Here is a 13,293-nt window from a genome sequence, read left to right as displayed (position 1 = left end):
TTGGGATGGTATCTGGGAGCTCAGTCAGATTTTATGGGTGGTCCAGGAAGGCAATGAGACACCCCTAAAATCTAAAAGTCCCCAATCTTATGTACACATTATTATTATTATTATTATTATTATTATTATTATTATTATTGTTATTATTATTATGTGTTACTGTGTAATTAAGTAAATTAGTCTATATGCAGATAGATTTTCATTCTTTTTATCATTGTTAGATACATTTACTTAATAATGTCTCACCCAATTCTTTAACATCTTTAACATCATCTGGAATAAACTTTTCTGGTTCCTGTTTGACGTGTAAAACAAATGCCTACCCCCGTTTAACTAGTTTAAAATGACAACTCAAATCAGTCAACTGACACGTGACGTTCACTAATTACATCGGCGGGAAACCCATGAACGCATCGCGCGTGCACTGCACGGACCGCCCTGGGCGGACACGTCAGCGGTCACACGCAGGCAGTGTGCATCGCCTGACGGAGTCTCCGACCAGTGCAGCGGTTTGTTGATAGTCCGAACCTGCGGCTGAACTTTGTCTCATTGGATCGTGTTAGTAAAACATCACTCGGGGTCACTTCGGAGAAAATCTGCGTGTCCTTCAGCGTGTCGCTCACTTCATTGTCTCGCTGGTTGGGTCTTTTTTTTCTTTTCTTTTTTTTTTTTTTTTTTTTTTGAGGAATTGTGTCAAGTCAAAACAAGGTGGGCAGCAGCTTTCTGCTACAGTTACACAATGCTGGTTGCACTGCATGCTCTCTGAGCTGAGCGGACGTGTTTATTAAAACTTGTGGGGGTGAGTGGAAGCTGTGTTTCTTTGTTTTAAGCAAGCAGAGCGTCCTCCATGTCCTCCATCAGCTTGTGTTTTTATGTATGACATTTTGCCTTTATCAGCCAAGTTAATATTATACTTTATCAGCGTTTGTTTAAATTGTTAAGCAAAAGTGTGATATGGGTAGTTGTGCTTTATTTATCTTGCAAGCATGGGAACATAAACTGATGGTCATGAGCGCCACCCCTTCATTCAGCATGGTGCAGAGACCCGATGTATTGCTGTGCAGGTATCTACAGGATAACATCATGACAGGAGACACGGTGGTCTGGAGAGGTTTGAACTGGATGAAACAAGCGGCCAGCAGATCCCCAGCCGGCGGCATGACTGGCTCCGGGAACCAGAGGCTGGTAAACTTCCATCATACCACTGGAGTCAGGGTAAGTCAGCTGTGATTTGGCCGTCATGCAGCTGCAGACTGGGGTCATGTTTCTCAGACACGCAACCCAGATACCTTATATGTTTTCCTGCCACCATTACCTCATCAACAGCACAAAAGCAATGATGGGTTTTATGAGGAAGATGATGCCAGGACAGACACTGGATGAGAGATGGATTCAAGTGGAAAGCAGGCAGGAAAGGATTAAACTGGATTTATTCTGGCTAACTGAACTATTTTGATTTCTAATAGTGTAATGATGGGTGTGCTTCAGGTGTGATGTTTTTATTTATAAATGCTTTTATTAGCTGGGAGGAAGAAGCTTCCAAAACTAAATCTATCTATATATTTTTCTTTCATGTTAGCATACAGTACCTTTCGGACACCTGAAAATTCAACACTTTCCAGTTCTTCTAGAAACCAAATTACACTGTAAACAAATCCATACTTTACATACAGCTGCTTATAAATCTACTCAGACATTTGTATCCATAATTGCTGTTGAAAAGCCACCATTGTCCCTGATTCTTTGTAGTGTCCCTTATAGTACCCCGTATGGTGAACCTGATGGGGCCCCAGTGCGAAAATGTATTGTTGGGCTGCTTTGACCCCCATTATGCATGACAGCGTCAGTATTCCCCCTGGATCCAGAAAGTGTTCTTGACCTGAAAAGAGGAACTGATCTAACTGTAGCTCCTCAAATCATGTTTTCATGCAAGTAGATTCTGATTTGACTGGTTCCAGCTTCTCAAATGTAAATGTTTGCTCCTTTTTAGCATCAAACACCTAAACCTAATAGACAACAGCATATAATTGTGTTGCCAGATAAATTTCTAAATGAGATTTATAGAAAGAAATAATGCTCGTTTAGCGTTATTTCTTGTTTATTTGTTTCCCAGATTACAAGGTTAGTGACTTTTGACCTTCAGGTTGCAGTGTGGACTAGTTGCAACCAAGACAGCTGAAACCTGGCCATTGAAACTGAAGAAAAAAAAACACCTCAGCGTCTGTTAAGTATTTATTTTCGTTAAGAATTAACTCAATTATTAGTCCAGAATTGGGAAAATTTTACTATAAATTACACAAATTTTTATAGTTAAAATATTCTGATTTGATATAAAAACTCCCAAAGCAAAATATGTAGAAGAAAACTTGGATAATTCAAACACAAAGCATATGCAATAACAGCCTCTAAATTATCAGTGAAACCATATACAGTAGGAGCTGCCTGCTGGTAGTTTCTACTACTTCTTTATTACCATAAAAACCCTTTAAATGGCTCATTAGTTATTTTCTGCATATCAAATTTCTTCTCTTCCCAGTGGGATTTAACATGTGACTCAGTCCATCTTTACTGTTTTAGCCATTCTGTGTTTAAGGCTGCTGTTTTGCTGAGACAACAACAATATTAAACTATAAAACCACAGTTTAATTATAAAAATCATTAGCAACTTCAGGATTTATGAATTCATTTTGTACATTCAGTGCCTCCAGTAACAGAGGAAGCAAAGAGCCCGCAGCATGATAGAACCTCCACCGTGTTTTACTGTGGATACACAGCATCTTCAGGGAACTTATTTAGCTTTCTGTTGTCCCACAATAATCATAGCTTTTCAGGGTAAACCTTTTTACGTTTATCATGTCTTTCCTCTTTCAATGGTCATGTCCTCCCTGGCCTTTGCCCAAGGAGCTCTGTGTGGTTCAGTCTGCAGCTTATGGAACAGACAGAAATACATATGATTGCTCAAGGTCATCTTCAAGCTTTTTAGATGTATTGTCACATGATTTTGCCACAATCCACATGAGCCTTAACAGGCTTCTCTCACTGAGTTTCATCTCGGCTGCCTGTCCTAGAAGTACTTCTAACACCATGAAACTTTTTGATAGCATTAAAAGAGGTGGAAACAGGAACTTGTGGATATTTTCCTCATTTCCTTAGTATCACGCCACATGAACAGTAATTAAGGAAGCACACAGCAACTGATTTTTTTTAAGGAACGGCATGACTTCTAGTGCATTTATTTCTTCATTTATTAACTTTATTAGGTCAAATTACTGAACAAAATTATTCCTGAGTGCTGTCATGTGCTGTAGCTCCTGCAAGGCTAAAAACCTACTGAGTCATGTGTTTTTTTTTCCATTCAGGAGATGTTCAACAAACACGTGGACGCTTGCGTCCACAGAGCCACCCTGACACAGTTTCACAGATATTCAACTATGGGCACTTGTTTTGCTACCTGCTTCACTGGAGCTGCAAATAACAGCCAGGGGAGCTGCAGTGGAAGATCTGGAGCTAAACATCTGAAGTATCACAGGAACTGGTCAAACCAGCTGTTTTCTGGACATACGAGGCTCTTTAACCAGGACAACTCCACAGTGGGGCGGCTCACATCAGAGGATATTGAAAAAGCAAGAAATGCCAAGAAAACTGAAGCCAAGCAATATAAACAAGTGGTATCCTCCCCCTCTCTTTTTTTAAAAAAAATCATAGAAAAAAAATATAATTACATTGACCAGATATTTTGAGTGTGGGATCATCACGCCACAGCAACTTAAGCCTTCAAGTTTGTCTTTCTTCGTTCAAGTTTTCTTTTATTTCAGCTCAGTGAAAGTGCTCGAGAGAGGAAGGTGCCCATCACACGGATAGGAAGGCTGATAAATTTTGGAAGTAAGTGGGATATTACTGGTTTATTGGTAATGTTACAACTCATACAGCTGGTTTGAGACGTGTTTAAGTGTCAGTAGCTTCAATGGCAGCACTCTGCAGTCACTGGGCGGCTGTACGGTGCCGTGATCCTGCATGGAAACTAATCTCTAATAAGACAAAAATAGACACAACACGTTGTAAACGTTACCATCGCTGCATTGTTTTTGCATTGGTTTTTGTTCCCATTCAGTGTTTCTCACTAAACTAGTTCTGTGTCTTCCAAACATGTCATGATTAATTTCCTTCCTCTTGTACTTTTTAAAACCCCCGTTGTTCACATTCTTGAGTATTTGCCTCCTCACTGCCTTTGCAACAGATATCTGGAACTATTACATATATAAGAATTAATATTGGTAACATATTAAGTAAAATAAAACTTTAAAATGAACTATTTTAATCCTTTTTTTTTTTAATACAAATTCAAAGTTCCAAAATCTGATTTTGTGGCATCAGAATTATAGCACGAATGCTAAATGATTCTGACATATTAGGTAACGCCCAGCTTTTTTTTGTCTGAACTTGAGCAAACGGATTGTGCAAATGAATTTGGCAGGGGTGGCACTTCCTCCGAAGCAGCAAGGGTTTGTGGAAGACTAACAAGTCACTCTGCAGGACATCGTAGAGGCTGATGTTTTGCTTTGCAGTAAAAGGTTACACACAAAAACCAGAATATCCTACTCAGTTTTATTCAGTATTGTTTCATTTTATAGTGTTTTACCATCAAAGTTTGATTATGGACGCAGTCCAGAGACTTTGACCCTGTGCCCTTTGTCAGCATTTTTCCAGACGTGCTGACTGGGACGTGAGACATCCAGACGTGCTTCAGAAGACTGGGAGTACAGAGTATTTCTGGAGCATACTTTACAATCCAGCTAATATAAAAACACGCTGCCAAATGATCTGTCCTCAAAGGACAGCTCATTTAAAATAGTTTCAGTTTTCTCCTCCACTCTTTCCTGGCCTTTCTCCGATGGATTCAGGGTGTTAATTTGATAAATTAGACCCCCCCCTCTTGCTGCTGATTGCTGTCATCACTTCCTCTGTTTTTGCTGCTGTCTTCGGATGCAGATTTGGGCCTTTCAAACATTTTCTTTTTGCAGGTCTGGCATTCGGACTCGGCTTCGGAGCGATCGCAGAAGTGGCCAAGAAAAATTTCAAACCTAAACAACAAGGTGATGATAAATGAACCATTGCGCTAATATTTTGTTAGAGAACTAGTAATTATTAATTAGATGTGTGTTATGATTAGTACTGGTTATTCTGAATGTTCAAATGTGCTGACAACTTCACAGACGGCTTAGTTTCACATCTTTAGCAACACGCTTTAGTTCACTTATCATCTAACATACAGTTAAGATAACAACTAATATGTGTAAACAACATGTATTTGCTGGTTCATCAGTGGGATGTCCTTTAAATCTGCTAATCTAATTTAATATCCTAAACAAAGAGGGCCTTTTCAGTACCAGATCATGGTTGGACTGAAGGTTTTACTTCAATGCTTGGAGCTGTGGATCATTTGTATCCAAAACATGATCAGATAAGCAACTCAAAACTGCTTTGAGACCACTGAAGACCCTGGAATGCTGACTGTTGTGGACTTTTGTCCTCAGTCACCTGATCTGCTGAACATTAACGGGGTGCTTGACAAAGCCAAACGTTCCCAACGTCAAGGAAGTTCTTTGGAGCGTTGTCAGATAATGCTGGGATAGCTTAGATGATTAGGTTTTACACCAGCAAGGGTGCAGTCTAACACTAAATTTAGTATGTTTCTCAGAAAAACTGCACTTTATGATTCATATAACCCTCTCTTGTTTTTTAGGTGATAAAAAGGCTGTTCTGGATTCCAATCCTTTTCTCTCCGAGGCTAACGCTGGAAGAATTGTCCGGACACTTTGCAAAGTTCGAGGGGCTGCTCTAAAACTTGGACAGATGCTCAGTATTCAAGGTGGGGTGTTAAGAATGTGCTTGCATGTGTTAATCTCTATGAATCCATCCAAGAAACACAACTTGACATTATATGACACATGAAATCTGAACGTCTCTCACGTTATTGATGCGTATTATGGGCCTTAAGTCTCTGTGAACAAATAAAAGTGAAGTTACAGCCTGACACAATTACCTCACAACAATGTTTCTGATTAAGTTTCACTGACAAATAAACAGAAGCCTTTTACCTGCAGCAAAATGTCATTATTGAAAATAAACCTATAGACTGTGACCTGTCCGGGGTGTGCCCTGCCTTTCACTTGCTAACTCCTGGGATAGGCTCCAGCCCCCTATGACCCTGAATTGGATAAATGGATAGATGGATAAAAATAAACCACAAGTCAGCTGGACACAATAAGTATCATCCCACTTGAGTTGTTGTAGGCAGCAGAGCTGAAATGGACTCTGAGGACTTGACACAGCATGTTAATAGTGCACAGTTTTACCCCCATCCTCAGCACGGGCCTCTGTCAAGTGTCTGTCATGTAAAAGCGAATCACTCTTTTCTGTATAGGATAAATCCCTGCTAGTCTTTCAAATTCCCACACAGCAGTTCAGCAGTATGTTTTCTGGAGGGGATTCCTTAAACCCCTGTTTTTCCCGTTTCAACTTGTTTCCTGATCCTACTTACATGGTTGCTGAATATGAAAAGACTTCATTTACACAATTCATGTTGACTTTCAGAATTTTTTTTCTTAGAGTTAAAGTAAATACAGCCTGATGCACACAAGTGAGTATGAGCGCTTATACAAAGGAAATGGGTGCAGGAGGATGCTAAGATGCATATATTCATGTTCTCTGCATTTTAAATAAATCTTGTAACACAGGATCAGAGTTTTACATTTTAAATGTCAAAATGGGCAACTTCAGTCTACTCTTTTACTCTTATGGTCTTAACAAAGGGCTAGAATTTATTCTCCTGTCATTCTGAATAGTTTCTGTGATTCATCAAATTAACTACCCAATCATTTGTCTTCAGTAACTTGTCCCTCACTTTGACTCAAACCAGGATGAGTGCTGGTTTCTGTCAACTCTGTGATGATGCTGCAAAGAAACTCCATCCATCCATCCATCCATCGATTAAATGTACCTGTTTAATTTGACTACGTTCTTCATTTTCACCAGATGATGCCTTTATCAACCCTCAGCTGGCTAAAATCTTCGACCGTGTCCGACAGAGTGCAGACTTCATGCCAACTAAGCAAATGCTGGTACAGTATGACCTGAAGCAGAAAACACAAAGGGCAGCCCCCACTCTTCTACTAATCTTTTTTTTTTTCTTTCTTTCTGCTACAGAAAGTCATCAGCAATGACCTGGGCCCAAACTGGAGGGACAACCTGGAGTCCTTTGAGGAGAAGCCGTTTGCAGCCGCGTCCATTGGCCAGGTGCACTTAGGGAGGCTGAAGGATGGCAGAGAGGTGGCCATGAAGATTCAGGTGAGCAGAGCATTTACTCAGAGATAAAACATTTAAGTAAACTGTATTATTCAGCAGACTGAGAGGAAAACTCACACTGTTTCCCCCATCAGTACCCGGGTATTGCCAAGAGTATCGACAGTGACGTGAACAATATCATGACTGCTCTGAATTTAAGCAATGCTCTACCTGAAGGTAACATTGTTTTTTTATCATTTGTATGATAACAGCTGCCTTTGTGTGAAGTTTGTAACCTCTGCTAATGTCAACATACTGACCCACAGCAGCAGCTTGGCAGGCATGATTTTCTCCTTCTTTATCCCTCATTTGCACACTTTTCTGCAGGTCTGTTCCCTGAGCATCTTATTGAGGTCATGAGTCGTGAGCTGGCGCTGGAGTGTGATTACATAAGAGAGGCGAACTGTTGCAGAAAGTTTCAGTAAGTTCTTTTTTTTTTTTCTTATAACTGAGGCTGAGTGAAGGATAAAATTTGCTTGCCTTTGCAAGAATGTGAACAATCCTTTTTTCATAGTTTGAACGACCGGTTCCCAAACCCTCATCTTCATTTCAAGCTGTATTTTTTTTCTGACTTAATATTTTCTTCCCTGCAAATAATTTCACAACCAATTATATTGGCATCACATTTGAGCTCCATGTTTGTAGTAATTTCAGAGGATCACTTTCAGGTTTTAGGTTTCCATTCATCTGTGATGTAGATAATTTGTACATCACTGCGTGTAAATTTAAACAGCACAAGCAGCTGGTTTTTCTGGTGAGTTAAGCTTATGGTGTCAGTTGTCCATCTGTTTTTGTTTTTCCAGTGTGTCATGGTGGCTACTGCAGCTGATACTTTCTACACAGTCTTCTTTTCTTGCTGGTTTTGTATAATGTTTTTAACTAAAAAATGCTATGTCAGAATTAAATGTTTACAACCTGTACAGCAACTTTTTCTCCAAAAGCCACATAGTATATAAAGAGAAAGGTTTCATCCTGAAAACAGCCCAAAACCCCCACATATGATGACTACTGCCATAAAACCTTGCAGTCTTCGCATTTCTCAACTTATCGTCTTGGTTTAATGGCCTTACCTTTTCTGTTCTGTTCACTTTTATCATCAACAATCTCAGTAGCAGGCATCTGTTTTCAGAAAGAAAAGCTCTGATAAACCCCCTGAACCCGCTGCACCAGCAAACAGCAACCAGCGAGTGAACAAAAGCCTGTTTTCCCTCAGAGCGGCACCAGCGCTCTCGTCCCTTTTGAAAACTGGTCTGTCTTTCAACAGGTTTGAGAACCGAACATAAACGTCTCGCTGCTGCTGCCATTCATGTTTTCAACTGTTTGTGATGGTAGCCTGTAGAGCAGGGTGGGACTCTGTATTAGACTGAAGGTAGGAGAGATTTTTTTACCAGTTTGACTAATTTTAGCCAAGTTAAATGTTGATTTCATGGGGTTTATAACAAGTTTATAAATTAGGCTTTACCAGGAAAATGATGAATGGTTTTTAGTTGTTTTCTTTTTTTTTAAAAATCTGTGGAAAGGTGTTTATATCTTTAAACTTAAGGCAGAATAGCAATATATGTCATCTGTATTTTTTATTAAGTATCCAGTTTTTACACAAATAAAAGACGAGACAATCATCCAGAACCAGCTCTGATACCAGCCAGTCATGTGTTTACAGATATTCACAATCAATGTATATATTATGTTCAGCACTAGCATCAAATCAGAGCAAAGTAAAATCATGGCAGGCAGCATTACGTGTACTCTAAACCTTTTCTTGCTCTGCAGGCTGCAGCCGAGATGCTCTTTCATCTTTTCTCAAATGCTGGAGAATTTCTTCTCCTGTAGCTACTGACATTAGTAGGCCCAAGTTATGTACCAGCAGTTTGAATCAGTTCAGACTGGCCTCCTGGCTTCTGTCAGTGGAAAAGGGGCTAGCAGTGAAGCATTTAGCAGCTAAAGGGGGGAATTTCTCTGGGGAATTGGAGCAGAGTGAAAAATAGAGTTCATCAGGGGCTCAGAAACTTGACTCCAAATGAATGACCACATGCTTTTGAAGCAAGAAGTTTTAAGTAAAAAAAAAAGCTGCTTGTTAACACATTTGTCCAAAATGAAAGGTTTTTTTTGTTGTTGTTTTTGTCGTTTACAAATATAATCCCAAAGTTCTGAGAGGTTGTGTTAAATTTGAAGGCAGTTTTCTTGTTAATCTACCGGAAACGATGACTTTCTGGCTTCTGCTTGTTTGGCAGGGAGCTGCTGAAGGATCACCCGTTCTTCTACGTGCCTGATGTGATAGACGAGCTGAGCAGCAAAAATGTCCTCACCACAACGCTGGTGACCGGTTTCCCCCTGGACCGGGCAACAGACCTCTCTCAGGAGCTTAGGAATGAGGTATGCCTTCAGAGCTTCAGGCCTCCCTGAACTCTACACGGCTTACTGTATAGCTGCCACCAGATAAAACTGCAGCGTTAATGATGACGTGCCAAAAACAGCAACACGCTAATCAGAGTTAACTGATGTCAGTAACAGTTGTGTCTCTTGTCTTTCCGCCAGATTTGTGAGCAGATCTTGATTTTATGCCTGAGGGAGCTGTTTGAGTTCAGATACATGCAGACTGATCCGAACTGGTCCAACTTCTTCTTTGATCCACAAACTCACAGGGTCAGTGGTCCTCAGTTACTGAAGAATCCCAACAGATTTAAGACTCCTCCTTTTCTCTGAGATGTTTTTTGTCTCTTCAGGTTGCTCTGTTGGATTTTGGAGCCACACGAGGTTTTGCCAAGAGTTTCACCGACGCATACATTGAGGTGAGAAGCAGTGGAAATGTCATTTCACTCTTATTGTCACGGTTTTTGTGTCATGATGCTTTTTTTTCTCATTGTCAAGTATTTTTTTTATAAGTTGGATGAAAAACTTTCTATTACCAGATCTAACAGTTATAAATGTTTGGCAGCAAGAAGCAGGTTTATAAAAAAAAAAAAGCAATATGCAATTTAGCCCCAATAAACACATTATTTTGTGTATTTCTCCCATCAGATTATTAAGGCAGCTGCAGATCAGAACAGAGAGGGCGTCCTGCTCAGATCCAGAGACATGAAGTTTCTCACAGGATACGAGTCAAAGGTAACAAATATAATATTCCTTTTCACTACTTTAAAGTACCAACCACAACCAGTTGTGTTGTAGTTAATGATTAGGTGTCAGCTATGCTGTTATCTCACTTCACTACAGATATAAACGAGTCTTGGAGGGTAGTGGGGCTCTCCTGCACTTTCAATTAAGTAATTTGATTTAATTGTTAGCAGATGTTTCAGTCTGAGCAGATTAGCTCAGTAAAAAGCAAACAGATCAAGATCTAGGGCGATTGAAAAACTTTCTCTATTTTATCTTAAGATTAAAAAAACCTTTGCAGAAGTGGTTACGACTAAGACTAAATGAATAGGTTTTATCTTATTTCTTAAGTTAAATAAAGATAAATGAAAACATTCAGAGATGTTTTTTACAAAAAGCATTCACAATTAAGACTGAATGTTTATTTAAAAACAAAAAAAAACTTTTAATAGAGTGCATTACACCTTCCAAGTGGGTCATCTACCCCTTTACCTCATGAGGGTTAAATTTCTCTTCCTTCCTTTGAGAAATTCACTATATTAAAGTCCAAGGTCGGGCCTCCCTGCTGGAAATCTTTTGGCCAGATTAGGAGCTCTCTGCATGTATGCACAGAGGTCTGAACATGGCCTCGGGGCTCTTTGAGGGCCATCTGTTCCAGGAGTCTTTGTTTGCCTTATGTCCAAGGATTTTTTTTTTTATTACTTTCCATGCGTGTTTGAACTTGTAGTCCTTCTATAGAGAGAATGGCAGCCAATCAGGAGCATCCTTCATGGGTGGAAAGCTTCTACACAGTGCTGGAAATGTTAATTAGACGTTTTTACAAGTGCTGGTAGTGGTATTGTATGACAGAGCCCCATTTTCATGTTTTGCTCCAAGCTAACCAGCTGCTACTTCCTGTTGAACTAATGGGAGTGATATTCACTCACTGGCCACTTTATTCGGTATATCATGCTAATACCGGGTTGGACCCAATTCTGCCTTCAGGTCCATCTTAATTCTTGGTGACATACATTCAACAAGGTGTTGGAAACATTTTTTTTTAGAGATTTTGTTCCATATTGACATGACAGCATCACTCAGTTGCTGTAGATTTACTGGCTCTACATCCATGATGAGAATCTCCCGTTCCACCACATCCCAAATCTGCTCTGTTGGATTGAGATCTTGTGACAGTGGAGGCTGTTGGAGTCCAGTGAACTCATTGTCATGTTCAAGGAAGCACGTAGAGATGATGTGAGCTTTGTGACATGGTGCATTATCCTGCTGGAAGTAGCCATCAGAACATCATACACTGTGGTCATACAGGGATGGATATGGTCAGCAACAATACTCAGGTAGGCTGTGGTGTTAAACCATGCCATGTTGGTACTAAGAGGCCCAAGAAAATATCCTCCATTACACCAGCAGCCTGAATAATTGATACAAGAGCAGATGGATCCACATTTTCACGTTGCTTCCACTAAACCCTACTTTCTCATTTTCAGACCATCCTCTGGGAATGCTAGAGATGGTTGTGTGTAAAAATCCCAGTAGAGCTGCAGTTTCTAAAATACTCAGACCAGCCAGTCTGGGACCAAAAACCATGCCACATCCCCCTTTCCTTCTCAGATGCTCAGTTTGAACTTGACCATGTCCACATGCCTAATGTTGCCATGTCATTGGTTGATTAGCTATTAGTGTTGAGATGCAATTGAAAAGCAGTTGTACCTAATAAAGTGACCAGTAAGTGTACATCATGTCATCTAAATGTACACATTTCTATAAATATTAATTAAAAACTTGTTTTCTCTGAAAAAAAAAAAAGTCCATGGAGAATGCCCACGTGGATGCAGTGATGATCCTCGGGGAGGCCTTCTCCTCCTTGGAGCCTTTTGACTTTGGAGAACAAAGTACCACGGAGCGCATCCACAGACTCATCCCAGTGATGCTGAGAGAGCGCCTCACTCCTCCTCCTGAGGAAACCTACTCCCTCCATAGAAAGATGGGCGGCTCCTTCCTCATCTGCTCCAAACTGAAAGCCAAAATCCCCTGCAAGAACATGTTCCAGGAGGCGTATAGAAACTACTGGAAAGATGGACACCCTGGGTCTAAACATTGAAGACTGGTTTTCCAGAGAAGTTTATTTAGACCTGGACTATTTTGATGTTTTTGTTTAGTTTTTGTTTTTTTGTTTTTTTTGTCTTGGCATGTTGGACAATTTAACTCACACATTCTTATATGTGGTCATACTTTTAGGCAACCTGAGCCAGAAAGTATCCTCATGTTACCTTTTTTTTTTTTTTTTTACTGTGGTTTGTTATGACTCATCAAGTAAATTGAGGGCAGGGGGGGACCAAAATGGTATCAGAGTATCTGCCAATTAAGAACTATTTTATGTGTGTGCATCTTATTCAGTCACTTATTGTGACCAGGAATTCCTTCCAGACTATAACCCTACTATGTACCCTCTATAATGAGTGAGGATTTGTACGTGTTTGAATGAATTTGTTAAATGTACTGTAAAGCCTTGTAATCGTGTACCTGTGTGGTCTGAAGGAGTGTGCTCCGTCAGTTAAAATAAATTGACACTAATGAAGCAAAAAAACAATTCAACGTGTCTGACTTGAAACTAAAGGGAAAAAGTAAAGGAAAACTAGGAGAATCTGTGGCCATTCATTGAGCCATATTACATCATTCTGTATCACATAAGCTTCCCCAAAACACTCACTATCTGATAGGTGAGTCACCAACATTTTAATTAATAAACCTCCAACCTGACCATAAAACAGACAAAAAGCTGCATATGTGGAAAAAAATTGTGTATTTGTATAAGACTGATGGTTTACCCATATTTATTTATTTTTTGTGAGTGTGTAT

General features: G+C 39.9%; 1 protein-coding gene across 1 annotated transcript; it reads left to right on the top strand.

The window, feature by feature from the left end:
- The first annotated feature begins 447 nt into the window (after positions 1-447).
- Positions 448-13,024, top strand: coq8ab (coenzyme Q8A, genome duplicate b). The gene is made up of 15 exons (XM_041972459.1): positions 448-799; positions 1,065-1,215; positions 3,360-3,668; positions 3,816-3,882; positions 5,022-5,093; positions 5,744-5,869; positions 7,036-7,121; positions 7,207-7,347; positions 7,440-7,521; positions 7,672-7,765; positions 9,576-9,717; positions 9,880-9,987; positions 10,068-10,133; positions 10,363-10,449; positions 12,242-13,024. Exons 2-15 carry the CDS (start codon positions 1,084-1,086, stop codon positions 12,533-12,535), a joined length of 1,806 nt encoding a protein of 601 aa, XP_041828393.1. The 5' UTR covers positions 448-799; positions 1,065-1,083; the 3' UTR covers positions 12,536-13,024.
- The last annotated feature ends 269 nt before the right edge of the window (positions 13,025-13,293 follow it).

The sequence above is a fragment of the Melanotaenia boesemani genome, chromosome 20 (assembly GCF_017639745.1).
Source record: "Melanotaenia boesemani isolate fMelBoe1 chromosome 20, fMelBoe1.pri, whole genome shotgun sequence".
Lineage (NCBI taxonomy): Eukaryota > Metazoa > Chordata > Actinopteri > Atheriniformes > Melanotaeniidae > Melanotaenia > Melanotaenia boesemani.
Note: the sequence above shows the minus strand (reverse complement) of the source record. Positions and strands in the feature narration are given on the sequence as shown.